The 27940-nt window shown below is 39.1% G+C and overlaps 1 protein-coding gene across 2 annotated transcripts in view; it reads left to right on the top strand.

Annotated features, from left to right (window-relative positions):
- Positions 1–27940, top strand: part of PTPRT (protein tyrosine phosphatase receptor type T) — a 454289-nt gene that overhangs the window by 180937 nt on the left and 245412 nt on the right. For both annotated transcript variants that reach the window (XM_037402826.1, XM_037402825.1), the window contains exons 4-6: positions 3481–3562; positions 6752–6867; positions 8435–8609. In XM_037402826.1, the coding sequence (XP_037258723.1) occupies positions 3481–3562; positions 6752–6867; positions 8435–8609 (373 nt within the window). The remainder of the gene's footprint in view (positions 1–3480; positions 3563–6751; positions 6868–8434; positions 8610–27940) is intronic.

Below are 27940 nucleotides of genomic sequence, written 5' to 3'. Positions count from 1 at the left end.
CTACCCTAGAGTTACTCGTACTTGGATTCCCAGCCTGCAAATGTTTTTAGTGTAGTGTGAAAAAGCCATAATAGTTCTTGGAGAAAGGTAGTACATGTAATCTTGAATTATTGCTCAGCATAAGGATGAACTTAGTCCCAGAATGCACCAAGGGCAGCACTAGAGTCTGCCAGGAAGAGTTTTCCTGATGTATAGCAAGGACCATTATTGATCCATGCCTGAAGAAAACTGTTGTACCGCAACAGATGAGCCAGGCTACGCTGCTGACACAGACTACGCTGGTACATAGCAGCAGTGAAAGGTAGGATTGTTTATTGGTAAGGAAACATGAAATGACTTAGTGTTTGCAATTCTCAGCATTTAAGAATGTTTTTTAAGAGTAAAGCTTTGCATTTTGTCACCTATATTAATTTCTGAGGAGCTCCTTAAATAGAAGCATTGTTAAATGCCTACGTCTAAATCTTTATACTATGTTTCCGACTGAAGTTAAAAGGACACGAGAGATGTTTAGTGTGACGTTTGCAGAACAAGCCCTGTAAGCATTTATACCTGCTTTTTCCTTATGCTGGGTCTCCATTACGTTTCAGGAAAACCTGGGTGCTTCTCGCTTTGATAGGTCTGAGGCACTGCAGAATACAGAAAAAGACAACAGTGCGGAAGTCTGAACAAGAATATCTGACTGTAAAGCAGAACAGATAATAGAGTCTGTCAAAACAAGACTGTGTGAATTGAGAGATCCCTCCACTCTTTTTCAGGGGATTCTGCACCAGTGTGCATGGGTTTTTTAAGGGGTGACTCCGTTGTTACTGGCTTAAGTTATATTGTGCTGTATTAAAGACTCTGTACGTGTCAGTTATTAGCAAAGAGAGTTCTCTATGTGTTGGTGCTTAATTTTGCCATGCATTAATAGCTAATGCAAATGCCTTGGAGAATTTTCCAAGTTCCTGGCTTGCAGAAAATTGAGAATTAGTTTATTGTGGTTTATATCTTCTCCCAAATGCAAAACTAAAATAAGATTTTGTAGCTGTAATGTTTTGCTTTAATTCAAGTCTGAAGGGAGCTGCAGTAGTTCCTTGCATGACCTTCCCAGTTAGTGTGACTTTCATCATGAATAAAATTTCACTTCTAAAATAATTATAATTTCCAGACTAAGGATTTGTATTGTACTCTTATTTTATGCAGAACCTAAAAAGCCTCTTGGGAACCTTGATAACACAAAACATGTGTTGATGTTTTTGGGATTATTTTTTCTTTCAGAGACTTGCTTCTTCCTATTGGTCCTTGACAGCCTAATTTTTGTCTACCCTCCTCTGGAGTAGAAATTTGGTTTCCACGTACTGTTAGCAATTTGAATTTTCTTAGTTTATATCTTTGCCTGTTAAGTTTTGAGTTCTACCTGTTTTTACTATGTCTGTCTTGTAATGGATGCATTTCAGATTTCACATTTGGATTTGTTTTGAATTGGGGAAGCAGATCTTAGGAAGTCATGGAAGCATGAGTAGAAAAGACATTCTGGAAGGCCAGTGATGGCAAAGTGATTAACAGCAGTTCTGTACTTATAAAAGACATAGTAATCTACTTCCATATCCAGGGCATGCAGCAATCAGCGTTGGGACAGTTAATTTACTGTATTAAATCTTCTGATTAAGGAGATGAAGAGGCTAAACAGGGACAGACTGGGAACACCAGCTTTTATTTAGAATGAAAATAAGAGAATGGAAAACTGGCTTTAAGTGTTAACTTGGAGTTTTAGTAATGAATTTTAGAGGTTAAACATTATTGAAATATTCTCCTACGAAACAAGTAGCTGCACTAGAATACTGTTACAATAGTAATAACTGTGCCAGCTGAACATGTTAATTAACTCTGTCCTTGAAAACATTGTATACTCATGCAAAAATGAGCAATTTAATACAGTGTGAACATTAGTGAGAGAGAATGAAAATGGGGACATCCCTTTCAAATGCAGAGGACAGTGCTCATTAGATCTCCACCCATAATTTTATTTTTATTTTTAAATCGTGAAGGATAGTGCTTCATTCCTTTGGGAAGAGAATCACAATCTTGAGAGGCAGCATTACCAAGATGTTCAATAATCAGTCTGCATTTTTTTTTCCTATTGCAATTTAACATTTCTAAACATTTTTTCCTCATGGAATCACAGAGTATCTCCAGTCAGAAGGCACCTGTAAGGATCATCAAGTCCAGTTCCTCCCTGCTCCTTGCAGGACTAACCTACAACTCTGCCATATGACCAAGAGCATTGTCCGGATGCTTGTTGAACTCTGCCAGGCTTGGTGCCACGACCACTTCCCTGGGGAGCCTGTTCCAGGAACTGAGCACCCCCCCAGTGAAGAACCTCTTCCCAGTGTCCAGTCTGAACTTACCCTGACACAGCTTCATCCCGCTTCGCTGTGTCCTCTCGCGAGTCACCAGAGAGGAGACCCCACTCCTCCTCCTCCTCCTGCGCTGCCCCCAGGAGGAAGCTGCAGGCTGCGATGAGGGCACAGTCCACAAATTATGTCCTACTATCCTTTAATTGTTGAGCAAAATACACCATATCTAGCACTGTCTTCTGATTTTTTAGTTAGCTTATTTGGCAGTAGTTAACTCTGTTTTAATGATCTGTCAGTGTTGTAGGTTGTTTTTTTTTCCTGCACCACGGATAGCCTGTATGTTTTTAGTAACAGGATACTTCAGGGCAGTTTTCCAAGTAAAATCACAAAGCCATAGGGATGTATGAGTTTTTTCTTCATTGGTAATTTAATATCTGTCTATTCAGACCCAAATTAGTGGAACGCTTTCATTATCCGGATATATAAATAAAATAGAAAGTGCTAGTTAGTGTACCATTACTGTAGAGAAATACTGCATGTAGTTTTTAAAAATGTTCATTCTCATACCTTGTTAGCTTAATCCAGAGAAAGGCAGAAACAAGTTCATTATATCTGGGAGAATTTTATTTCAATTCAGTAACGAGAATCCAGGGTCATCCACTGTTTGTAATTTGCTCTGTAATACTGCCATGGCATATGTGCCGAATCGAGATTTCCTCCAGAAGAATCCATGCCGAGTTATTGATTCAATAAGAGAATTTTCTCTCACGTACAGCATTCTCCAACTTTGAGGCATGCTAAAAACAAGATGTCAAATGATTATCCACTTAATGTTCTTGGACTGGTGCTTAAAGTGAATATAGGTTTGTATATACACAGAGTATTTTTTACTCTCCCAAGTGAAAGAAGCACACAGTTGTCTCTAATCCTAATGAACGTTGTTCTAACTTTTTGCTTTCCATATCAAACAGATTTGCAATCCTTAGTATGCGTGTATATACTGAATTGCCTTATTATCCCTTCGTTGTTAATGATGAAATTACTCAAATGACTCTGGCATTGGAATAAAACCAGAAAACTGACTGGCCAAATGACTAGTGTGGCTGTTCTTTTTAAAAGAACTTTTTCTTATTTTATATTTCAGGTGATATTTGAATCTGTCTCTTTGAAAGGACATCCAGGGTACATTGCTGTGGATGAAGTCAGAGTTCTCGCCCATCCATGCAGTGAGCACTCTTTGTTTTTATAACTGTATCAATGTGTTATATACCGGTCTTGACAGCGTAAAGGAGGGCTGTACCAAATTTGATCAGCACTAAAATGTCTTCTTGTATCCCACTGAGACACCTAAAGACAATCAGCTTTGCATAAACACAGAACTCTGCAAGTTGTGCAAAAGGGAAAACTGTGCTCAGTCTATAGTTAGCACCCAGACATCTGTGGAAGGCCCTCTTCATCTCTTGTTATGAACATAAAGAACATAAAGCTGGTTGTTTTATTATTTCTGAAAATCACATTGCTGTAGAAAACAATCTTAAAAGCTTCTGATAATATCCTGTGTGGTTAACTTAAGAAAAGAATAAACAAACAAACAGTTTCAGAATTTCCTTGATAAAGGACATATCCCAAAGGCCTGTCTCTCTCAACAAACGTTAAACCCACTCTGCTCCTCTGTAAAGATATTAAAAACAAATTGCATTCAGACAATACACTTGCACAGGAGTAGAAACTAATGCAGGTTCATTAAGCTGTTCAAAAATATTAGTGCCGCGTTTCTTCTATTTCAGCCATAATAATCAGCTTAGGTTTATTCATTTATTTATTTCCTATTTAAAGAAACCTTGAGCTTCAGTCTTTGAGTCTGAACTTGTTCGGTTTCTCAATGCATCTACACTGTGGCTTGAGGACTTGGTGTGTCTATATTGGCTATGTAATATACAGTTTCTTCTGAAGTTGTTTTGATTATTTTTTTAATAGCCCCTCTCACTTGCGCATAGTTTCATTAAGTCAGTGGTAGCTGCTCACAAAAAAACATGGATCATATCAATGGAGTGATATCAGCTGGTTTTCTTGCAATAAGAATTTCCAAGAACAGCTGCCGTTCAATGTGATAGACATGGTTCTGCTCAAGTTTAACAGGACATTTCTGATAACTGCAGTATGGTTAATTGCTGTTTAACTAAATTATATTTGTATTTACCATGTGCTCATTGCTCAGGCCTTTGGGTGCATTTACTTCATTAAGAAATACTTACAGTCTGTATTAGCCAGATGTTGCTGATAATGGCAGCATCCAAGGAAATCCCCCAAACGGTCTGCGTGCATTCCATGCATGCTGGGTGATGGCTGATCCCTGTACTGGGAAAGAGGCCACCGAACAAACTGGGGCGAAACCTAGACAAGAAAGTTACAGGATTAAAAAAAAAAAAAAAAAAAAGAGATGGGATGCTGTGTTACATCCCTGCTTAATCAAGTATTTAAACTGATTTTAAATCCATTTCTCCAAGTATATGGAGGTCCCTCTTTCAAATGGTGTCCCAGGTGACTCAAAACTGAAATGATTCGAATGGTTAACTGTTCCGTTTTGAATCGGCAGCCTACAGAACTGCAAGTTCTTGGCCGTCTTTGTAATTGCTTGTCCTGTCAGATCCCCAGCGTTGCTTTGCTGTTGGGCAATGACAACTGCCAGGGTAAACGTCATTGGAGTGTGTTCCATTGACTTGTACAGGCTTTGCCCCACATATTCATTTTACTATTGTTATAACTCAAAATACAGGGACCACAAAGCTGCTGATGACCCTGGAGGTTACTGAAATTATTGGTGTTATTTCTTCATTTCTGCCTTACCTTTGTAGATGACAGTATAGCAGACAAACCTAAGTATCAGCAAAACCACAGTGAAATGTTCCTAATGACACAGTAATGGAGAAAAATAACTGGCTTGCTGGTGTTGCCTTTTTTTTTTTTTGTCCCTCGAAGAAATGCACTGGAGTATCAATTCTCATTATGCTACGTGTGCATGAGCACGTGCAATCACAGTGCAGCCCTGTGCTCCAGAGGGCAGCGGACAGGGCGCGTGGGGCCGGTGTGACTGCGCTCACCCAGGCTGCGCCGCTTCGTATGTGGAGCTGGCTTACGTCTGCCCACCTTAGACTGCAGGCAGAAATTACTAGTATTAGCCCACAAATATCATGTAGTACATTCTGACTGTCACCCAGAGGTAGTATTCCAGTAAAATTTGATGCAAATTACTGATCCCCAGAAAGCAGGATGGTACAGAGTCGCTATCTTTCAGGAGCTGTCAGCAAACCGAGAGTGTGGTGAATGGGATACAGAGGCTAGAAAAAACATTTGGCAGAGTGTATGGGCATGTGTTGTCTGTTCAAGTGTCTACAGCAGAGAAATACTTGTACATCAAGCTTCATGCACACACAGATGCAGATGCCCACCCCACATCCCTTTGGATTTATTTGATTCCAGTAGAAAAAGATGGGTTGGTCTGTCCTCTGAAAAGAAGTATTTCACCGGTGTCTAATTGAATTAAAAATGTAAAGACCAAGTTGAAAACTTCTGACCTTTAGAGTCTTACAAGGCTGTTTAGTGTGTCCTACTAAAAGTTTTCAAATGGTGCGCAAACTTTCTTCTGGGGCCCAGCAAGAACTAAGTTAATTTGAAAGTGTCCGATTCACTACTGTAATCTTTTTTATTTTCTTGTACGTTAACTTAGAGGTAAATGAGCCTGGTATTTAGTCAAAAAGATAATCCTCTGATCTAGTTCCTCTGTGAACAAATGTGATGTCTGCATTTTAATAGTAGTTTAATATTGAATTAATACTGAATTTAGTATCAACAAAACACTGATATCAGTGATCTTAACCTAATACAGTGATACAATATTGTCTTTTATATATTTCATTTACTATCTGATTTCATATTAATGACACGTTCTTATCCTAAAGGTCTAAGATGTATTCGATAGTCAATAAAATAAAAGGGAAAAAATACCCTTGTGAAAATTCAGTTTGACTCAGTCATGCTTGACAAGCTCAGAAGCATTTGATTTTTTTTTTGACCTTTTTAGAAACACAATTTTCTGAAGAAATTACTCAATTACTTTTTATAGCAAACAGTAAGAAATTGTGCTGATGACCGTGAACTTGTGTTGCGATTTGATCGAAGTGTCTGATTTTAGATGTGCCAGAGCTCTGTATGATCCCTCAGGCCATCCTCTGTCAGATCGATCACCCACCTGGCTCTGCAGCGAATGGTTAAATACTGAGGCACAGCTTTATTTTGCAAAATCACTTTGTCACGGATAGGCACTAATGCTTTGCTGAGTGTTTATGTCTCTGTTGGTGTAACACAGTCAAGTACTGCCTTGCTCTACCCTTGCAATACTTTGCATCTTTTGTTAGGAAAAGCACCTCATTTCCTACGACTTCAGAACGTGGAGGTTAACGTGGGGCAGAATGCGACGTTCCAGTGCATCGCTGGGGGGAAGTGGTCCCAGCACGACAAACTGTGGCTCCAGGTAATGTGCTGCTTCTGTTGGTTTGGGGCGTTTTTTTGTTTTGGTTTAGTTTTGGTTTGCGCTTTTTTTTTAATGGTGGATTTTTTTTTTTTTTGTTTTGTTTGGTTGGTTTGATTTTGGTTTGTTTGCTCTTTCAAGTGAATAAAGTAGGTAGGGGCAGTCTGGGTGGTGGGGCAAAAATCTTTTCATCAGGAACCTATGAGAACTTAAACTGTTTCTAGGTGAGAGTTTAAGGTGACAAAGAACAAGATAATGATACAGAAGATGGAAAAAATGGCCAGTGACGTTCAAAATTTTAGTTTCAAATAAATGCCCATGTACCTGTAAGGACTCAGTTGTAAAACAGAAGAGGCAAAACAGGTGAAATAGCCCTTCCCGTCTGCTTTATTAGGCAGTCGTCTTTCCTGCCACCCTCCAAAAATGTCCTCAGCCCAGAGTCAGTGAAAGTGTTAAGAAGGAAACCTACTCTAAGGTCTGAGATTACTACCTGGATGGTGAAAACATGCAAAACCAGTTTGTACCCACTGTATTTCTTCCTCCCAGTTTTCTTTGGCTGCATTGATAGCAGCTTGTACCTTTTAGTCTCTCATGAAAAGGCCAGAAGATTCCCTCTCTTAATGTCTATATTCTCATCCTGCTGGCTGGACTTGAAAGACTGGGTTGTGCTACTCAGGTGGGTGTCGTAACAACCTTAAGGACTCATTTGCTGTTCTAAAGTTAGAAACGGAATATATATCAAACTGAAGATATGGAACGTGTGTTTCCCATTGAAGGACAAAATTATTTCTTCTGCCCTTTGAAGTGCTCTGATACATTCTCTAAAATGGAAATATTTAATGAAAATAGCCTTCGAAACACCCCAAAAACTGATTACTGGAAAACAGCAAAACAGCAGTGTGTTTTCCTTTGAAACTCCCAATAAACTCAACCAATTGAGCAAGTTCAGGTGTTTAGCCTGTGGAGACATTGTATTACTAACTAATTCTTTATCTGTTGCTTTTCCAGTTGGGAAGATGTAGTCTGGCATTGATAGAGAGGTTTATTGAGGAATGTTGGACATGTAAGGATGTCTCCCTATCCAACCAATTTCTGTAAATTGGTCCAGAATCAAAGTTTTACATCTAAAAATGCCAAGTTTATAAAATTTGTTCATTTGTAGCATTTTCCCAGGTCTACACGAACCATTCAGTTTTATTTTCATATCGTAGCTGGGCCTCTAAATATTCTGTGTAAAATTGCACAGCCAGAGATGTCACTCTCTAGCCTTTTCAGTAAATAAAACACATCAAATGCCCAAGTATGTTTTAAAAATCAAATAGAAGTGAAAACCTAAATATATGTGCAAGGATTTTTAAGCCCTTAAATTTCAGTTCATACAACCCTGTAAATTTTTCAAGGGTATGGCTAGCAGCCCTCTCTTGAAAATGGGTGCTTGTATAAGATCTAGCCTAGTGATGTGAACATGAAGGTCTGAGCAATGTTAAGAAGTATAGCAGAGAATGAATTACATGTGAATGTATGATACCTGTGTCTTCATAACTTGCATTATTTTTGTCTGCCTTTACAGCAGTGGAACGGAAGGGACACAGCATTAATGGTCACTCGAGTGGTCAACCATAGACGTTTTTCTGCTACTGTCAGTGTAGCTGACACCTCTCAACGCAGTATCAGCAAGTACCGATGTGTCATTCGTTCAGATGGTGGCTCTGGAGTTTCGAATTATGCGGAATTAATAGTGAAAGGTAGGTTGCATTAAAACAGCAAGTTTATTCAAGATGGGTATTTCCTCGCAGATGGCAGCTATTTACAAAGCTTGACATCATATTGGACTTTCTTCTTTCATTCATATTGAACTTAAGTAAGGAAAAAATTGTAGAACTGGCATGAATTTCAGTCATTTTCTTAAATGTTTGAACCAAAACTTTGTCTGGATACAGCCCTCTTCATGAGGTTTTGTAGTAATGCGTGATGGCTATGGGTACTTTCACTGTAGTCAGCTAAACAGTTCGGTTGTCAGCTTCATCTGCCTTTCTTTACAATATTTTATAAGGCATAAATAATCTTGTGATGGAGCATTGCATGTCACAAGAGTCTGCTCAGGGCTGCTGGGAGTAAATGACGGGATTGATTCTGCCGATGTCCTGAAGTACGCAGTAGTAACATCAGTAGTTCTTGAAGGATGCTGGGGTTTTAGCCTGTTATTTTCTTTGACTCAAGAGCTGATACTGTGCCTGACACATGCAAGATGTATCTTAATCTTGCCTTCATGAGGCATGCAGTGGAGCGCTATTTACTGCACTGCCTTTTTTTGTGTGCTGGTTGGTTTTTTAAATTATCACTTATTTATTTACCCATTTATTTATTTATTTATTTAAATGTACCCTGATCTGCACTGCAGGGATCCTCACCGACTCCTGTGAAAATGGGGGGCTGCTGTAGACAAGAGATCACTTTTTTCTGCTATACTACAGTCTGCCAACGTACTCTGTCCTTTGATCACTATACTGATGCCTTTACAATGCCTTAAATATAGCGTTGCAAGGTGCAGATATTCAGACTATACAGTTTGGGAAGAGAACGCTCCTAGTAGATGCCAAGTGCTTTTAATTCCCACTCAGTGATCTTGCATCTTGTTCAAATCTGGAGGAATTAATTCATGATTAAAATGGAATTGAGTTGCCAAGAGTAGCATATCTAGTACTGTACCATAGCTAAATAGAGGGAAGGCAATCTTCCAGAGCAACCAAACACCAGAATATGCAAAGTTGAGTAGGTGCCTGATGCTTTCGTGTTTATTGATAGAAGAAAGGAAAAAATAGAAGGATAAGTTATAAACATAAATGGTTGGATGTCCACCAAGAGAGACATTGATAGATTCATTGCTGGATTACTCAGGCAGACAACAAGGTAGAAAAAATTTTAGCAGAGTAATATTGTTTAGGGGAAGGTGCGCTCCTCTGCTCCGTGTTCCTGTTTAGTGAGCAGGTAAGGTCAAGTGCTTCATTTGAGGTTAGTTTGATGCAGCACTGTGAGATGCTGAGATTGCATGGATGAGTGCTTCCAAACAGTCTGACTAATTTTAGTGTGGATAATAGCAAATTTGTAATGCGTGCACACAGGCTGAAATGAAGGCAAATTGGAATTGTTTAATTCTGAAGAGACGTTTATTGAATTGCAATAATGTACTTGGGCATACATTAAATTAGTCTGTAATTGAAGTTTTGCTCAATTGATAGTCCTGCCCCTAAACCCACTAAATCCAAGCTAATACTCTGCTTCTCATGTGCTTTCTCTTGATCAGCTGAACATAAAATCATAAAGGATTTCTTGCAACAAAGCTTAAGGTTTAGAAGTGTATCTGTGTATCTTTTTAATGTAAAGATCTGTTTGCTTCCCTATGCGTAAGATGTTTTATTGTACTATTGAGAAAGGAAAGAGTAATTTATGTTTCTTAATATTGAATTATAGTATTTGGTAGAAGGAGAGAGAGAGGTTTTGCTTTGAAATACATGTACTTCTACACCCTGAATTGGAATAATAGATATCTATTTCAGCAAATAAAATGATCAATGGAATTAGACATGCACCACCTTCTGCTGCCCACCCCTCAAGTCCTCCCCTTGTCTATGTGGACATCTTTACTAAGAACAGTGTATTATTGTAATGCAATTACTGGAAATTTTACACAAAAGATCATAACTTTATTAGTTTCGAAGTATTAAAGTGTATTTAGTGGCAGGGGCTACCTTTGTAGTACTGTGAAAATGCTTTTATGTGGGCAGCTATTTGCTGTATATGCTAATACTTTTCAGAGTTCTGACTCTGTTGCAGGGCTTGTATAAATGACAATACATTTATTCTTCTTTTTGCACTCTAGAATCATAATAGTCAAGCTAAAGAAACCTATCATTTCCATCTGTACACCTTACCATCCTTTGGTGCTCCAGTGGAAATAGCTCTTCTCTCTTTCTTATCTCTCACTGTTGCACATGTAGTAATTTAATACAATTTTGTACAGGGCAGTTTTCAAAAAACCCAGAGATTCTACATCTTGCTATGCTGATCACATATGAATGGAATGCTTGTCTGTAATTTTCTTTTAAGTAAAAACTGTGTGGCGGTTACTCATTTTCTTAAGTGAATGTAGGTTTTGCTTGTGTAAAGATTGTTTAAAATACTGTGGAAATTGGCTGGAATCTTATAATTTAAGGTCTGTATCAATGATAGTGGCCTTGCAGGACACCTGTCATATTATGTGAGGTTGTGAGTAACATCTCTGTGTGTGTATGGAGGTTTGTTTACATCTGTTGGTTTTTTTCCTGATCCCTTTCAGATATTCTGGATGCTTAAATTAATTACTCAATATGTGGTGGGGATCCATGGAGAGCTGATAAAGAAGGAATATTACAGCATCTGTAACCTATTTTTCACGAGCCAATTTTTCTGAGATTTTGACTCTCCAGGAAGTCCATCAAAATTATGTTGTTGCTACCTGATGCAAATTCTCTTAAGGCTCGTACATTTTCTTAGAGGGGGTCTGTTCTGATACTGCCGGGGTAGGAGAACTTAACAAAGCCCCTCTAAGGACCTCCAAGGGTATGTTCTAGTTCTCTTCAGTTTTCTCTTAGTTGATTTTCAAAGTAGTTCCTTAGTCAACACAGATGAAAACCAGTCTGTCTCTTAACTGAGTGGCTTTCTGTCATCCTTGTAATATTTGGGACAGCTTGCCTTTTATCAGTCACTCTTTTCTTGAGGTTTTTAGATGCGAGAAGCCAATGCCTTTGGTGATCGGGGGAGAGGTGATTTCTTTTTTTGGAGTTGCTTACTGTTTTTCTTTAGGTCTTTTCTGGTGTGACGCTTGTGTCACTAATTGCACCATCTATTTATTAATTCACCAGGTACGCAGTGGAAACTGCTCTAGGGATCTGAGTCTTTTCCTAGTAAGTAGACCCTGGAATTTTTAAAAAAAACACAACAACAAACAAACAAAACCAACCACAACAAAAAAACCAAAACCACAAAACAAAAAACCAAACCAAACCCAAACCAAAAACCCCACAAAAAAGCACAACAACCCCCCCATCAAGTTATCAAGTAGAGATACTTAAGTGTGAAAAGCATGCTGAATAATTAGACATTTAAATCTATGTATTTAAGCTTCTCCCATATTAAATATGCTGTGCAAATTCCAGATTCACAATTATAAGGCAGACTCATCAAAATACAGGTATTTTGACTATCTCAGTATTTATTATTGGAGCTGTGTCCAGAATAGTTTCAGGTAATTATTAAACAGCAAGAAGTCCTCTTAGTAGAAAGAGCTTTCTGGAACTTTAAAGTAGTAAGATACAACACCAGCTCCGTTCTACAGCTGGGCCTGATCTTGCACTGGAGCTGGCCCTAGAAATGCCACCATCAGGCCCTCGGTAGGTTGCCTTAATAAAACAAGTGCAGTGCAGGTATGAGAGTGTGTAACAGGGTGTTCCATGTGTGCTCTAGGGTACAGCTTGTTCCTCGGATGAAAATATAATTGCCTTCAATGTAATTGTTCAGGATGCTCACAAACTCTAAAGTCTTTCACTTCAGATAAAGCAATTACTAAGAGAAGTGGTGGGTCTGAAAAAGATTCTTTAAAATTTTTGTTTGTTGGTTTGTTGGTTTTTTTAAAAATATATTTTCATGCCTCTTGCATAGAAAGTTCTGTACCCCAGGATATTAATGCCAAATGTACTCATTAAAACTAACATAATATTCTTGGTATCACGGGGTGATTTAACTACTGTTTCTATGGTGGTACTCAAGTCCATCCCCATGTTTCAGTCGGGAGGCTGGGGGAGTTGGTATGAAGATTAGACAGTGTGCTGCAAGTATCCTCGTGTGCTGTCAGGATGGCTGGAAGACCAAGTCCATTCCCTCCTTTGGAAGCATTTAGGAGATAAGCTCAGCTGTGGTATATGTGTGGTTTAGATTTTACTGTTAAAAAAAGTATTTTGTCTCGTATGCATTCATAAGTTCAGATAGGAATTTTCATGCCTTCCAGCTACTTATCAGACTCATCCAGATTGCAGAAGTTGCTGGGTAGGTTTGAATTCATCTGCCTGTGTAATGTACGTTAATCAGGGTCCTCGAAGTTATCACCTTGCGAACAAGAGAAAGTCTCTCGCTGGTGCTGCCAGCAGTATCCGTAGAGCTGTGATAATGAGGGTCGCCCTCAGGCTGTGTGCTATCTCTTTCTCTATTTTTTCCAGTTTACACAAGTAGATTCAGTCTGCAGAATTTGCATGTAGCATACCATGAGAGGCATAGATTTGATAAAGCATGTAATGATGTTGCTCTTTTGAACATGAAGCTGGCACAGAATGGGTTTTGTGTGTGTGTGTGCATGCAAACCATTTCTGAAGGTTATGCTGCCTTTGAAATTACCGCACAGGGGTGAATGGCTTCATGATCGTAGGGTGCCTGAAAAAGCCACTTACATGCCTTTATTTCTTTGTAGTCACAGTGGTGTAAGGAATGTAATACTCCTTCCTTGGTGTTCGCATCTGGCTGGTAATTACTTGAACTTGTCATAGCTCTGTTTAATCATCTTGTTTGGTGTAGTCCAATAGCAGTTGCTTTAACTCCGTTTTAATCATTAAGTGGATGTGTGGTGAGAAGAGGGGAGGCAAAGAGATTACAGACTGTCACCGAGAGCTTTAACTCCACTTTCTCTTTCAGCCCAACTCATTATGTCTGTGAAGTGCATGGGAGAGGTGTGAAGGCAAAGCCATTGTTTCATAGAAATTAGGAGTTAGTGTGAATGATTTGTGTCCTTTCAAAAGGAAACATTTCCTTCTCCTTATGTATAACCTCCAAATTGGAACTTGGAAATGAAGCCATTTCCTTGAGAACTGATTAATGTATGCATTATATACAGGATCCAATTTTTAGAATTGCACTGAGTGCTATGTGGACTTGCAATCATGTTTCAGCATGCATATTCCTTCTTTCTTACTTTATATTAGTCAACAGGGTATAAATTATAATAAGTGTATCCAGAAAGAATATAAAGCTAGAGCTGGGTTACAAGGAAGGTTCATAAACTAATGGTGTATTGACAATTCAGTCAACATTTTCCCCCATTTTTTAATATCTCTTTCTTCATCAGCCTTTCTGTTTCTGTGTAAAACAATCAGGGATTGCTGTCTTAAACTTTGTCCTGTTTGTAGCCACCTGGGAAATGATAACGGCTTTCCTATCACACCTCTGAGTTAGGTTTCAGGAATTTCTTGGAGGATGATTGGCGTGTGGGGTTTTGTCTTCGGGTTTTTGTTTGCTTTTTTTTCCCCAAGGCAAATATAAGTCCAAAAGTTCTGGCCTTATTCTGACTGAAATTTTACCTGAGACAGGTGCAGGGGTAGGCATGGGATGAACTTGCTTGGATTTGTTTGTAAGGTATATATTTCCAAGTATGATGTAGCTGTTCATGTGTAAAGGTCTTGATTAAATACAAGATATAAATGCAATAATAAATGGAGAAAGAATAAGGAATAATCTTTTTGAAGCAGAAGGAGTTTGAGTGGTTACAATCCTGTTAAATGCTTTTAATTCAAGAGAAGTCTCTTGAGGTATCATCTGTTGCCATACTTGGATGTTGGTGAACAGTCTGGTATGACTTAGGCGTACTTGGACACTTGTGAGAGAATAGTTGGCTATGAGCTGTTATACTTTTCAGAACAAAATATTAACTTCTGTCACAGCAGAAAAAACCAACCTAACAAAGTAGTGCTTTGCTTCATATGAAATGCAGGCAAGATGCATCAGATTTCTTAGTATGAAAGGGTGATCAGTGATATGAGATTCTCAAAGAATAAAGCAGCAAAACAAAGTGTATTTACCATAGTGAGGCCCATAGATCCCATCTGTATAGGAGAACCAAATTAATTTTCAGTGAAGGAAATAGACTTTCTGTATATGCAAATGCTTCAGACCATGTGATTATTGGAACTTGTGAAAATTCTGCAGTGCTAGACACAGTGTAAGAAGCATTCCTGCTGTTCTGTTTCAGAAATGCAGTAGTAATTGCAGCTAATAGGCTTTCTGCAAAGGTATTGTATTTGTTGTAGGGCCGGTGAAGCAAGAAGCTCAAAATCACCTGTGGAAAGGACAACTTATATCCTGAGCAAGGTACTAATGAACTCCCCAGCCATCTTTGCCTTGCTTTAAGCTTTACTCTTTGTTGGCAGCCTACTGTAAATCTGCTGAGTGCGTGGTTGGGTTTCTTAGGATGTGTGAAATGTGCACCCAGCTTTTATTTTTATTGTTTTAACAAAATTTTCAAAGCTAGATATAAACCAGTTGAAAGCAATTTGCTGGTTCCTTACCTTACGTTGATTTATTTTACTTGGCTTTTTTTTCCCTTTGTACATCTTGAACCAGCTTTTTTGATTGCGTTGGGGTCTTATCCTTTCTTAAGCACTCTCTCTTGTACTCAGCCTTCTTACAGACTTGCAGGTCTGTGTGTTAGACACACCCTTCTGCCTCCTTTTCTTTCAGCAGAATGCTGCATACGCTGCGACCGATGGACTCTGTGGGTAGTTGTTAATCTGCTCTGCTGGATTTGGAGGTTGGCATTTACAAGCTGAAGCTCTAATCCTCAGGTAAAGAAGGTTGCAAGTTTTGGAGGAAAGAATGATGGAGCTTTGTAAACATCGTTGAGTTCAGAGCTAAGGATATTAGCAGTACGGCAGTTCCAGAATTTTTTTTAGCTTGAAAGTTAGGAGATGACAAAAGTCTTTTGAAGTCTGTTGGTGGTGCTGAATGGAGGCCATTCAGCAAGCTTGGGTTAGGTATTCTGGTGAATGGATTTTTTGAAGTTTGCATAGCATTTGCCTCTGAATGATGGAGCTAAACTGCTCTGCTGTCGAAGCCAGTATAGGGCTAAGCTCCAGGGAGAAGCTGGGTGTTGGTTATGTTTGCATTTGCCCTATCTGAATGAAGCGATTAAAGAGCATGTTTCTGCATTAAGGAAAGCACGATCGGTTTGAAGTTAGTTCCCCACTCAACTGTGAGACTGAGGCAAGAAAATAGCCAAAATTGCAGTTATTAATTGACATTTTGCAGTCCTTCTCCATCTCTACCCAGTTGAAGAATGTTTCATTTTTCTGAGCAAATAATTTCCCAGCATCTGTTCTAGCTGTGAGATGATGGAATACACTTCTCATCGAATCACCACCCTAAAATCTGGTGTGTTGTTTTTTAGCTTTCATCTGATGTGTTAATCTTCTGCCATGTTAAATACCACCGCTTGTTCTCCTCTTGTGCTGGGACACTGGTTCAGATCACACCCTCAATGGTACCCCTGTCCAGCTGTGACTTTTAAAGAACACTTAAGAACTAAGAGCAGAAACCTGCTGAGCAGCAGTTAAATAGGGGGACAATTACAGCAAGTCTTGCAACTATTTTAATAATTAGCCTATGAATTCAAGAAGAAAAAAAGCCACATTTCCTGGCTCTCTATGGTCCATACTGCCTGCTGAACAGCTATGCTCAAACACCTTCAAGGTGAACCCTGTAAACCTCTGGCTTGGCTTTTCCACAGACCTCTCCTAGTGTTGCTGGGTTTTTTTAACTTCCTTTTTATTATGAGTGATTTGAATTTGCAGCATTGTGCTCTGCTACGCTGCATAAATATGTAAAAACCCCTCTCTGAAGAAGTTATTCCAGTCCTCTTTCTTCTTTTTATTCTTTATTTTTTTTTTAACCAGGTTTCTCTCCAATGCATCTCTTGCCTGCCTCTCTTTCTCAGCAGGAAACTTTCCATCAGTGCTTGTTTGTATGTGAGGAAGATGCAAATAGCTGCAAGACTTAGGCTATCTCTCTTTGGATCCTATAAATCAGTCTTTGCACATGCTTTACTGTCCTATTTATTAGCCTGCAGCTAATACTGAATTACATGACAGACTACAACTTACAAATTGTTTGTTCCCTCAGCAGGATACAGACACAAATTAAAATGGAGGAGGTTTGGATCGCCTGCTTCCTTATTTTTTTCTTTTTTTTTTCCTTCTTATTATGGCAAATCCTTCTTTTGTTGCTGCTGCTTACAAGTTTTTGACTGACCCTTGTGAATGCTGATGACCATATCATATTGCCTTTTCATCAGCAGTATGGTATTAATCAGTCTTCTGACTCAGATTGCTCACTAAATAGTGATTTGCCAGTATTTCCATTATCTTGAGGCTGAAACTTTAAATAAAAACACATTTGTGCTTGCTTTTACATTGTTTTCTACCATCACCCTTTTACTTAAGCTTACCTCTGTTGCCTACCTTTGCTCCACTTGACAAGTTTTGCAAATCATTTACTTTTGTTTGCCTTGTGTCAGCAATATGGTACTTTCAGGCTGACCTGAAGCTCAGTGTGTTGGGTTTGTTGCCTCTTGGTTAGGCCATTCAGATAATGCGGCAATTGCCCAGTTTCGGGAAAGTGTTATGATTATTGTTGTAGTCACAAACCCATACGGTCTTGAGAACTGGAATCTTGTAGTGAACAAGCATTTTCTATAAATTTCTATATATCTAAATATGAGAAGTTCTAAGCATAATACTTTTCCAGTAATTTCTTTTTTCAGGATTTAAAGTGAGGGATGTTCACTTGATGTCGATGATATGTGTTCAAAGCTCTGAGAGCATCGGTCTTGGTTTTGTAAATGGCCTCTGACAATGGAGTGCTCTGTGTATTTTCTACTGCCTACTGAGAAAGGACAGGACTACCTTAAAAACTATACAGGTCAAATGACACACGTTGAAGGCAGACTAGACTTGACTCCACTATTTAGAACTGAATTACACTCTGACAGTATGTATTGGGTCTGGCTGTGCCCCATAGCAGCCCTGGTAGTGCTGGGCTTGTGGCTGGCAGGGTGGCGATAACACCGCAGTGTTTGGGCTCCTGCTGAGCCACATGGTAATTCAGAAAAATACACTCTTTGTCTGCAAGGTACCACCTTTTCCCCATACGTGTGGTCCTCTCTGAAGCACTGCCAGTTAGATACAATTTAGCATTAGTTAAGACTGCGTTTAGTCAAGGAGTCCAAGAAACTCATTCTGTCATAGAATATCCTCAGATCACCATAATTCCTTTTTATGTCGCCGTCTTGGAATGGCAGTATGTTATAGTCTTTGCAGTAGGATTATTGGTATTTCCTGAGCAAAAAGGGAATTTTAGTACTCTTCATTAAAGTTGTGATAGTTTCTGTAGGAACTAGACTATTCTCTCTTCCAAGATTTACTTCCAAAATAGAGCATCTGATTTTTCTGCATGCCTCAGCCCCAGGTGTAGCAGTACTATACTTGTAAGGAAGTTTTATTTTTTTTCATATATCTCTGCTCATTTACAGTTGTAATAACAGAAAGGAAAAATGTTTAATCTAATTTGATCTTTTGCAATATGTAAGCCATAGAATTTACAAGTCATTCTTGCATCACATGCAATACCATATGAATAAAGCAGAATAGTTTTCAGAAGATGTTGATAATGATTAAAAGTTTTTACATTTTAGAATATCTCAACAGCCTTAGGTAAGGTCTTGAAATGCTTAATTATCTTTAGGTCTTATTCCAGTCAAATGTTTCTTGGTTTTGCATCTAACAGATCTTAAATCTTTCTGCTAAATATAACAAGTCTTCAAGTACTGTATGCTTTGTGTTGAGTAGGAACTTGTATCGACCATGGTCTTGGCTTTGTTTGGTTAACTACATGTCTTAAGCATCTTTGCAAGGTCCCTTGTTCTGTTGAAGTACTACTGTCAGTTCTGGGGGAAGTATCTCAAACTAGACTTTCATATATAATTGTGAAACATTCATTTTTCGTTTCCAAAATGAATACTTCTCTGTACTATGTTTGTTCTCTTTCTTGCTATCGAATGGGAAACTTTTAAGAACATAGATTTTTATTTTTTCATTTTCCCAATTCTAACACAAACCTCTTCAGCAGTGACAAAGAAAGGAACTATAAACATGTACTGCATGCTTAATAAAAAGCACTTTTTCCACATGGAATGCTTCAGATTGTCTCATTTGACATGAGTTGGTCATTGCCTACGTGGTGAACTACTGGAATCAATACAGTAACAGATAATACATTTATTAATAAGAAAGTGTACCAGATGCCTCACAGAATGGCTCATGGAGACTTGATGGAAATGGTTGGTTTTCAGTTCAGGTGTGGTAAAACTTCACATTATTTATTTATTTATTTATTTGGGTTTTTTTAATAGACAGCCTTTTGGTGTCAGTCACAAAAAGAAGAAAGAAATGTCTTGTAAGCACCCAAAAGGCATTTCCATGTCTCTGTTGTGGTTTAACTCCAACTGACAACCAAGTACCAGGCAGCTGCTTGCTTGCTACCCCCACCTCCAGGGGGATGGGGAGGAGAATTAGAAAAAAGGTAAAACTTGTGGGTTGAGATGAGAGCAATTTAATAAATAAAATAAAATTTAATAATAATAACAATTATAATGAAAGGGAGAGAGAGAGGAATAAAACTCAAGGGAATGAAAAAACCCCAAGTGATGCACCGTGCAGCTGCTCCCCCCCGCTGGCCGATGCCCAGCCAGTCCCCGAGCAGTGACCGGCCCGTCCCAGCCAGCTCCCCCCGTTTCCATCCTGAGCACGATGCTCTGTGCAACGGGACATGCCTCTGGCCAGGCCGGGGCAGCTGTCCTGGCTCTGCTCCCTCCTGCTCCACGTGCCCCTGCTCGCGGGCAGAGTGTGGGAAACTGAAAATTCCATTTAGAGTACGCAGGACTTAGCAAGAACTAAAACATCAGCGTGTCATTGACATTGTTCTCATCCTAAATCCAGAACACAGCACTGCACCGGCTACTAAGAAGAAGATGAACTCTACCCCATTTGAAACCCAGTCACAGAAAAGCTTTTATAACTGGGACATGCAAGTATTTTTGTGTGTGTACTTGCACCACATTTCTAACGTGGCCTGCACACCACGAGGGCTGAGCTTGTTCCATTGTATCACGATGTGTTCCCTGCCATGCTGGGCTTTGGATATTTTGGGGGAATATGGGGTCTCTTGCCCTTACTATCCCTAGCCTTTGGATCAGTGAATAGTGCCTCAGAAGCCATGTGCTGTTTTATCAACCTTGAACTGGCTAGCAAAAATGTGAGTGAAAGGATAAATGAAGTGATATTGTCTGTGGCCACCTTGCTCCGATAGCTATGAACTCCACCAACGTCATCTTTATTTGTCAGCTCCATAGCATGTTCTATGGATTTCAGTAATTCATCTAGGAGGTAAATTTTCCAGATTTTTAGTTGAATTTTAGCAAATTTTTTTCAGAATTCCTTGTGCTCCTGTATTTTTAACCCCTATAGGAATAAAAAACAGAGTACTTTGTGAGCATTGGCAACTAGTCTGTCATCAGCAACTAGGCGGTTTGGTCAGAATGGAAAATGAAATGCATGTGCTCCTGGAATGAATGAGGCTCGGATCTTTTTTGGTGCTGCCTTTGCTGCAGGAGTATTGTGTGGTAGTTTCAATCTCCAATTTCTCTCAGGGTCTGTGATACTTTTTGTGAGACTTATCACCCATCGTTACACCTCTCATGGTGATCAGCACACCATGCAGTGTACTGGAATTTCTAGCATTTATTGCTGCCTCAAAATGCATTTTGTGAGAAAAGAGAAAGAATTGATCTTTCAGTGTAATACTTTGAGTCTTTCATAGGTAACAACCTAAATCAAGAAGTATGTTTCAAGGCTGAGTTTTAACTGAAAATAAGCAGATACACAGCCCAGGAGAGTTGAAAGATGGAAGGAGTGTTGTGATCTGAAACTTTACGTTGAGGGTCTTAAAACCCTCAAATAATAATAATAATAAAAAAGTATTGAGTGGTGAAGAAAGATTCACCTGGTTTTCCTATGACTTAACAGGTTAGCAGACACTTCTGGTGTGTGTCTGCCTGTTACACCCATGACATTAGATTACTAGCGGTGGTGATAACGCTCTTTGTTGCACTTAATACAGATGAGGTTTAGGCACAAATCCTGATGTTTGCTACAGCCAACGTTTGAGGTAGGAAGAGAGAGGGAGGGTCCTCAGCCAGAGTGATGCCTTCCTGGTTATCACAGATGTTGTAAGGAGATCTGTGTTGACTGAATGGTCCCACTGATGGAGTAAAGATTGTGTGATAACGTTCACCTGTCCAAACCAATACAAGGGGTTGACTAGAGCACAAATATGTTAGAAAGTCTTAATTAAGGTTTACAGTAAGCCTAAAGGGCTTCAGTTGTTAACTAATTAGGGTGACACTGTGATGTGCAAGATAAGGAGATTCTAGCCTTGGCTTAGTCTTGGAAAATTTTGAGTTTATACCAACATTTAAGATGCTGCTTGCTTGCTATAACAGTTAAAGGCTAGACATTTTTTTAAATCTAAAACCTACTGGCGCTTAGCAAAGGCTCTGTTTTTGTCAATTAAGTTTTATTTTTGCTGCTCAAATCTTAGTAGGTTGGCAACCTTAGCTGGTTTGGTTTTTTCTTTCAAGTTTGACTTGAAATTTTCAGATACATAGACCTACAACCTGACCTTAAATATGAGGCTTTTTTCTGTGGCTTGTAATGCTACTTGCTGTTAGTTGAGTAGTTGAGGTAGAACCTCCCTAGCCCTTATAGCTACAAGATAGTCAAATGGAGCGAAACTGGCCGGGGGGGGGGGGGGGGGGGGGGGGGAAGAACTGAAAGAACTGAACAGATGTATTTACTTGAAAAATACAACTTAGTGCTCGCTATCCAAGCTAGCATATGAATTGGCATATGCACAGCATGGAATGTCTGTGACCTCCCAAAGCATGCAAAACACTCCAGAATATTTTTTTTGCAATGTACTCATATGATTTGCTTAATTCTATAAATTCTAAGCAACCTCAGCACCATCTTTATTCAGTGACAGCTGAACTTACCTTAGGAGCCTGCACCTTGCTCCTGGGCTTTTTGGGGTGGAGGTTGTTCCTGAGTTTTGGCAGAGGATTTTATCTCCTCTTCAAAAGTGCTGCAGCAGTAGTTGAATGGTGGTGATGGATCAGATTTCTCTGAGATGTCAGCAGGGAAAAATAAATAATGTAGAGGCAAATGCATCAACGATGCACTTGCTGCTGACCTGGGTGAGGGCTTCTGCGATGATGCTGCCAGGAAAACATTCTCTGACACAAAGCTTGATCTGAAGATGATATGAGAGCATGAAGAAATAGCCTTCTGATGTTTAATACTGTGCAGCTGGTGAGGTGCTCTAGATGAAAATTATTTCAAGTGACTTCTGTACACTGAATTAGGAACCTCCAATCCTTACTGCATTCACTGGTATATGCTGTACTACCTGCTAATTATTAAAAAAAAATAAAAAATGGGGGTGAGGAGAGAGGTTTCTGTCCTAGGTAGAACCATTGTACATCTTTGTGTCAGTTCTTACATTTTTGTATGTACCTGCTACTTCTCTTTCTCATTAGCTGCTCTCTAGAGACAGCAAATCAAGTGACAGGCCATAATGTTATCCACTGAATGACATGTCTCTCCACATCAAAATATTTTGATGCAAGTGAGGTGATAATTTTCCTTATATCAATCAAAATTTTTTCAATAAGATCAAACAGATGGCCCTCTGTTTTCTGCAACATATTTATCCTGTTTCCAATCTGAACAATGAAAAATACAGTAGGTAAGTCTGGTAGAAGTGAATGGAGAAAATAACTAATAATTGGCCAGTAAGACACTTGAGTTGCTAGGGTTACTCCAAAATATTAGAGGCTTATTTACAATTACAGCAGTGCAGTCGCTTGTATGGGCACTGCATTATTGATACCCATTGCTTTATATGTGTTCTTGTAAAAAGCAGAAGAGGAAAGCTAGTTTATTTCAAAATGAGTAATGAGAATATTGTACGTGAAATGTTGTGCTTTTGTATTGTTTTTGTTTCCCCATTAAAACAGAATTGCTTGGGCATTGCTAAGCAGAATTTGGTGTCAGATACATACAACTTACAGTCTCTAATGCTTCTTTCTCTTACCATTTGTTCTTATTGAACAAAGTAATGTTCTAGGCAGTTGTACCACAAATTGAGAGTAAAAAGAAGTTCAGCTTGTTACTGAATGTATGAGATACTGTGTTTATATCCATGGGGAGAAATGAGTCAACTTTTATGATCAAACTATGATTCAGAAGTGCTTTGTGGCAAAATGTATTTGAGTAACAAAAAAATCAAAACAAACACCAAAGCTGTATTATTACAGAGCACAAAAGACTCTTGCTTGCAACACAGCTGTTGATTACCTCCGTGTGTTCTTGTCCCACTGACCATTGCAGACTCCATCATCATTTGCTTATATTAGAAGTTCCTTTTAGGGGAAAAAAGTCACCTATACCTGCCAAATCTGGGCTATGTGGTTATGTGGTATGCAGACTGGCCAGTGGAGTTACCTACTTGTAAAGGAACAGAACACTTAGCTTTTCTGCTGTTTTATCCCCAGGTATTCCTTGGTTGTTATGCAAAAAGGCATGTAATCTTAGAGAGACAGATCATTTTTGTTTGTTTTTAACTGTATTTTTTGATATTTAGCATTCCCTGTCTGGCCTGGGTAGTAGCTCTGATTACAAATACTAAAAAATTGCTTCAGTGTCACAGTAGTATATGCACTGCACAAGAACCTCCTGTGCTTTAAAGGCAAAAGCAATTCTGCGTGTACAGTAGTGAATGAAATTGAGCATTTGCTAGACCTTTGTAAATAGATGGAGAGAGGAGACAAACTAAAAGGTGGTAATTCTGGTGGTGTTTGTAATTCTGTGAAGCTTTTGAGCACAAATTTGGTTGCTAGTTGACAATACCAATCTGCCAGAGCTAAGTACCTAAACTTGAGCAGGTCAGATCTTCCTCTCGAGAACTTGAGGCATCTGCTTTTCTCAACTAAGTGACTAAGGCACTTGCTCTCTGAAGCCATTTCATTAGACCATTAAAATGGATGCTCAAAATAGCTGTACTAGGTATTGCTTAATGTGCATATTATTTCTTATTATTTCTAAAGTGGCTGTAGCTGTATACCACAGTAAGTTTAAATTAGTCAATGTAGTTAGGACAGTGGATCCAGTCATCCAGGAGTACAAGCACAGGTACAGATCTTGCTATGCACTGCATCCCATACGTGAAAGCAAGCACTTAACGCAAATCTAAGCCTGTATTTGTTAACATCTTGAAAAAATGAACCCAGGGGACTTAATGTGATATCTCAATAAATGACTGTGATTGGGGCCCTGAGGCTAATGGCATAAAATGTGGCAGTGCATTAGGGTCGCTTACCTGAAATAATACCTCAAACAATTTATATGTTAAATGATTTGTCATATACCTTGGTAGGGTCTGCAGCCTGCTTTTCATTATAGATATTATTGTATTCCTGTTTGGATCCGTCACTTGGAAAGGAAAAAAAAGAAGCACTCAGTAAAACCCCGCTGGGTTCAATTTTCAGGAAAATTAACAAATGCAAACTTAATTAGAGTAATAAAATCATGAAGGATGGGGTGTGGTTAATATTGCATGAAATACAAATCCAGGAAGAAAAGGAAAACAAAATGTTGTAGGGATGTATCCTGACAACTGTGCTGTTCAAATCTTTGCACGTTGCTCTGTGATCCTAGAAGTTAACCCAGCATAGCAGGTGTACACATTGACTTTTTGTTTGAATACGCTCCTAAGACACACACCACATGGATGCACCCCCCGTAATAGTAGGAAAATTTATTTTTTCATTTAGTTATCTCTGGTCCCTTTGCACTGAGGGTTGTTTTGGTATGAGACAGATGGATGTCAGAGGACTTGGTCCGAGTTTCTCAAATTTAATTGACAGTGGTCAACTTCCACCATCTGCAGAAGTGTCAGCCATCCCTAGCTCTGCGCAGGGCTATATATGCACTTAAATCTACCCCTTCCTGCATTCTGTTGCACATCTATCTGAACCAGAGCTTTCTCCATTACTTAGCGTCCTACTATATGTCACCCCTCTTGCCCAGTTCTTCCTGCTTCACTCTGCTTTGCTCGTATTCCTGTATTCTGGCTAGAAAACGGGTCTCTAGCGTGCATTCGAAAATAAATGGATAAGACTTGGAGCTTGGAGTCCTTCATGCCCTTAGGAAGGAATCACTCTGGGTCTTTGTGTAGTCACACTATGAACTGTATGAAAGGAAAAGTAAGTTCCTCTCCTGTCCTCAGCCACAACTCTTGTGAAAGCCAGACATTGTATTTTTACTTGCATCAGTCCTATCTGATGTCCTATGCTGTTTCTGTGGAGTGGGAGAGCTAAAAAGTGATGTTTTCTAGATGAATATTGCTGCTTGTTGAAGTCACTGTATCATCAAGCCACAGGCTCATATTACTGGGCTGAAAGAAAGTTTGAGTTCTTCAGCCTTCCCAAGTGGAAGGCAGGCAGACCGTAGGTACAGTGCCCGGGATATCTTAAGTTCACATCAGTTACAGCCAAGTAGTATTTTACTTAACAATTGAAAAAAGGGATTTCAAATTTAGTCAGCAAAAGCCTTTCCTGTTCTTTAAAGATGGCCTTAGGGAGTGTTGGTTTCACACAGGTTAAAGCTAGTTCATTTTTAATACAGTCAGTTTGAGTGTTGTAACAAGGTTTATTTTAGTGGAAGGCACTTTACTATTGAATGGTTAAAAAGAAACTTGAAACCAGCTTTTTCTCTGTGCATTTTTGGAGGAAAAGAAACTATAGTAAATACCATCACCATCTGTTTTTCATAGGAAATTTTGGCCTGTGAACGTCCTTGCAAAAGCTGAAAAGCCTTGTATGGAATTTTTTAGTAGTTAAAAATTAGTAATTTTAGATTTTTTGCTGTAATTTTTTTGTCGATTTGATTGCATTGAAGAGATGTTTTTTTCCCCTAAGAGCCTGCACCAAATCAGTGTGTGTGTGTGATCCATGCTTTGGGAAGACATGGCTAGCAAGTTTTGAGAGCATGATCTAGAGATTTGAAGATGCAGTGTCTCACACATTTCTTAACACATACTTCTTAACTTAAAAGTAAGTATGGAAATAGCTGCAAACCTGCTATACTACCTATGTTGAATGAGCTTATTTGTCCAAACAGATTTTCTATGTATAATGCACAGTTTTGTGTCTGTCCACTCCCTTTCCTAGGATATTCACTGTGAAAGTAAAACAGCTTTGATTCCAGAAAGTCTTTTGCTCTCAGAGGTAGTGTTCATTGCTATTATATGCCACATGAATAGAGCAAAATCTGTGTATTGACTACAGCAAGTAAAACTTCTGCATTGGTTGGAAATTGCAGATACAATCATGAATGTTTTTATGTATCTGGAAATAGTGTGTTCTTCTAAAAGCTTGCTAATTTTATTTTAAATAGGGAACATAAATATCTGACTCATTCTCTGTTATGTCTGCTATTCTGCTATAGAAAATGCCTTTGCTTCAGTATTCAAGGCATCTAACAATACTTACTCACATGCCACTTGTCTTTCTAATAACTAAATAAGGATTTCTGAATAAGTACCATTAAACAAATTAGTACAGAGCATAAACGCCTATTTTATTATTCCTGATAAAGCAGTATGCTGTATTTCTACTCTCTGGTTCAACCTTTTCTTTTATTGATAAATGTGTTCTGAGTCATCTGTGCTAGCAGATCTGCTTGACCTCTCAAATTTTCCGTACCAAACTGACATGTAGGACTTCTGGGAAAGGATTTTAGTTCTTATTGTGTGTGGTGGATTAAATAAGGATCACTGAGTTTCTGAGTACCTTCTAGGAATTTCCTCTGAGGGAACCTTAAGTATTCTGTGTGTGTCTCAAGAGCTGTGGCTCCTGTTGGATGTCATAGCTGCTAGATTCAGATTCTTCCAGTTGGAGCCTACGAGTAGCAGTGTTCAGAACTGTTGACTGGCCTGTTTATATCAATGGTGCATCTCCAGGCATCATTCCTCTGAACAGCACCTGTTGGCTTTCCGAAAGCCTCAGGTGAAGTGTTCTGTGTGGTTCCCTCTACAGTTCATCTGCTTTGGCTCCTTGATCTCATTCCTTTATTTGTTTCTTATCACCAGTTGTCTCCTAAAGTCTGTTGCTGTTGGTCTTGCGCTTCCTCCCCTTTGTTGATGTGAAGAACTTGCTCGTGGGTGGTCCTCAATTCCCAGTGGTTTTACAGTAGATAAGGCCTATTAAGTTAATGAACAAAGAAATCCATTCAGCTTGGATTATGGTAGTGCTCATCCTCTGAGCTTTGTTGCTGGGCGCAGTAAGGCTGGCAGCATCTGTAGACCGTGCCGAAGCCTGTGGCTGTGTTCTAAGCCTGCTTGGTGAGCTAGGTTGTACCTTGGTCCTGATTTCTCATCTTCCACCTGCTAAGATGAAAGACCCTAGTGCTATCCATTGGGCAGGGTTGCCCATACTTTGGTCCCTATGATTGTGCTTAATGTCACCAATCTCTGGCTGTGTGTTGCTGGTCATGCCATGACAATAACTGATATTTGGGGTCTGATGAGCTTCTAGAAACACATCTTTTTTGATTAAAACTATATATGTCATTATTGTGTGTGAAACAGTGAAATTTTGGGTACCATCTTGCTTATAACATAATTTTATCTTAGAGTTGTTGCCTGGGTGTGTTAATAAGGAAAGCACCTGGATGTGGAATAGTTTTCCTCTCTTATCCCAGTGGCAGGTCAATTAGTGCATCTCTGCTGGCCGCTAACTTTGAGTCATGCGTGGTTCTAGTGCTTTTATTCACAAGCTGTCACTATTACTCTCTAATCTATCTAGTTCACAGGCAAATAAAGTATGCCATCTTTCAGAATTGCATTATAGAATGGAAATAAAAGAAAAAAGATTAGTAAAAAAGTAATGCCCAAACAGTAGCCTTATTCTTCAGGGAGAAAATAAAATACCTGCTGACAGCTCTTACCTTAATGATGTTCTTGATTCTGTCAAAACATCAGACGCCCCATCGTTTCCATTGGCATTTGCAGGACTCTTTTAAAGAAATGCATAGGAAAGCAGAGTGTT

This window comes from Falco rusticolus, chromosome 10, assembly GCF_015220075.1.
Source record: "Falco rusticolus isolate bFalRus1 chromosome 10, bFalRus1.pri, whole genome shotgun sequence".
Classification (NCBI taxonomy): domain Eukaryota; kingdom Metazoa; phylum Chordata; class Aves; order Falconiformes; family Falconidae; genus Falco; species Falco rusticolus.
This window is presented reverse-complemented; position numbering and strand designations above follow the sequence as displayed.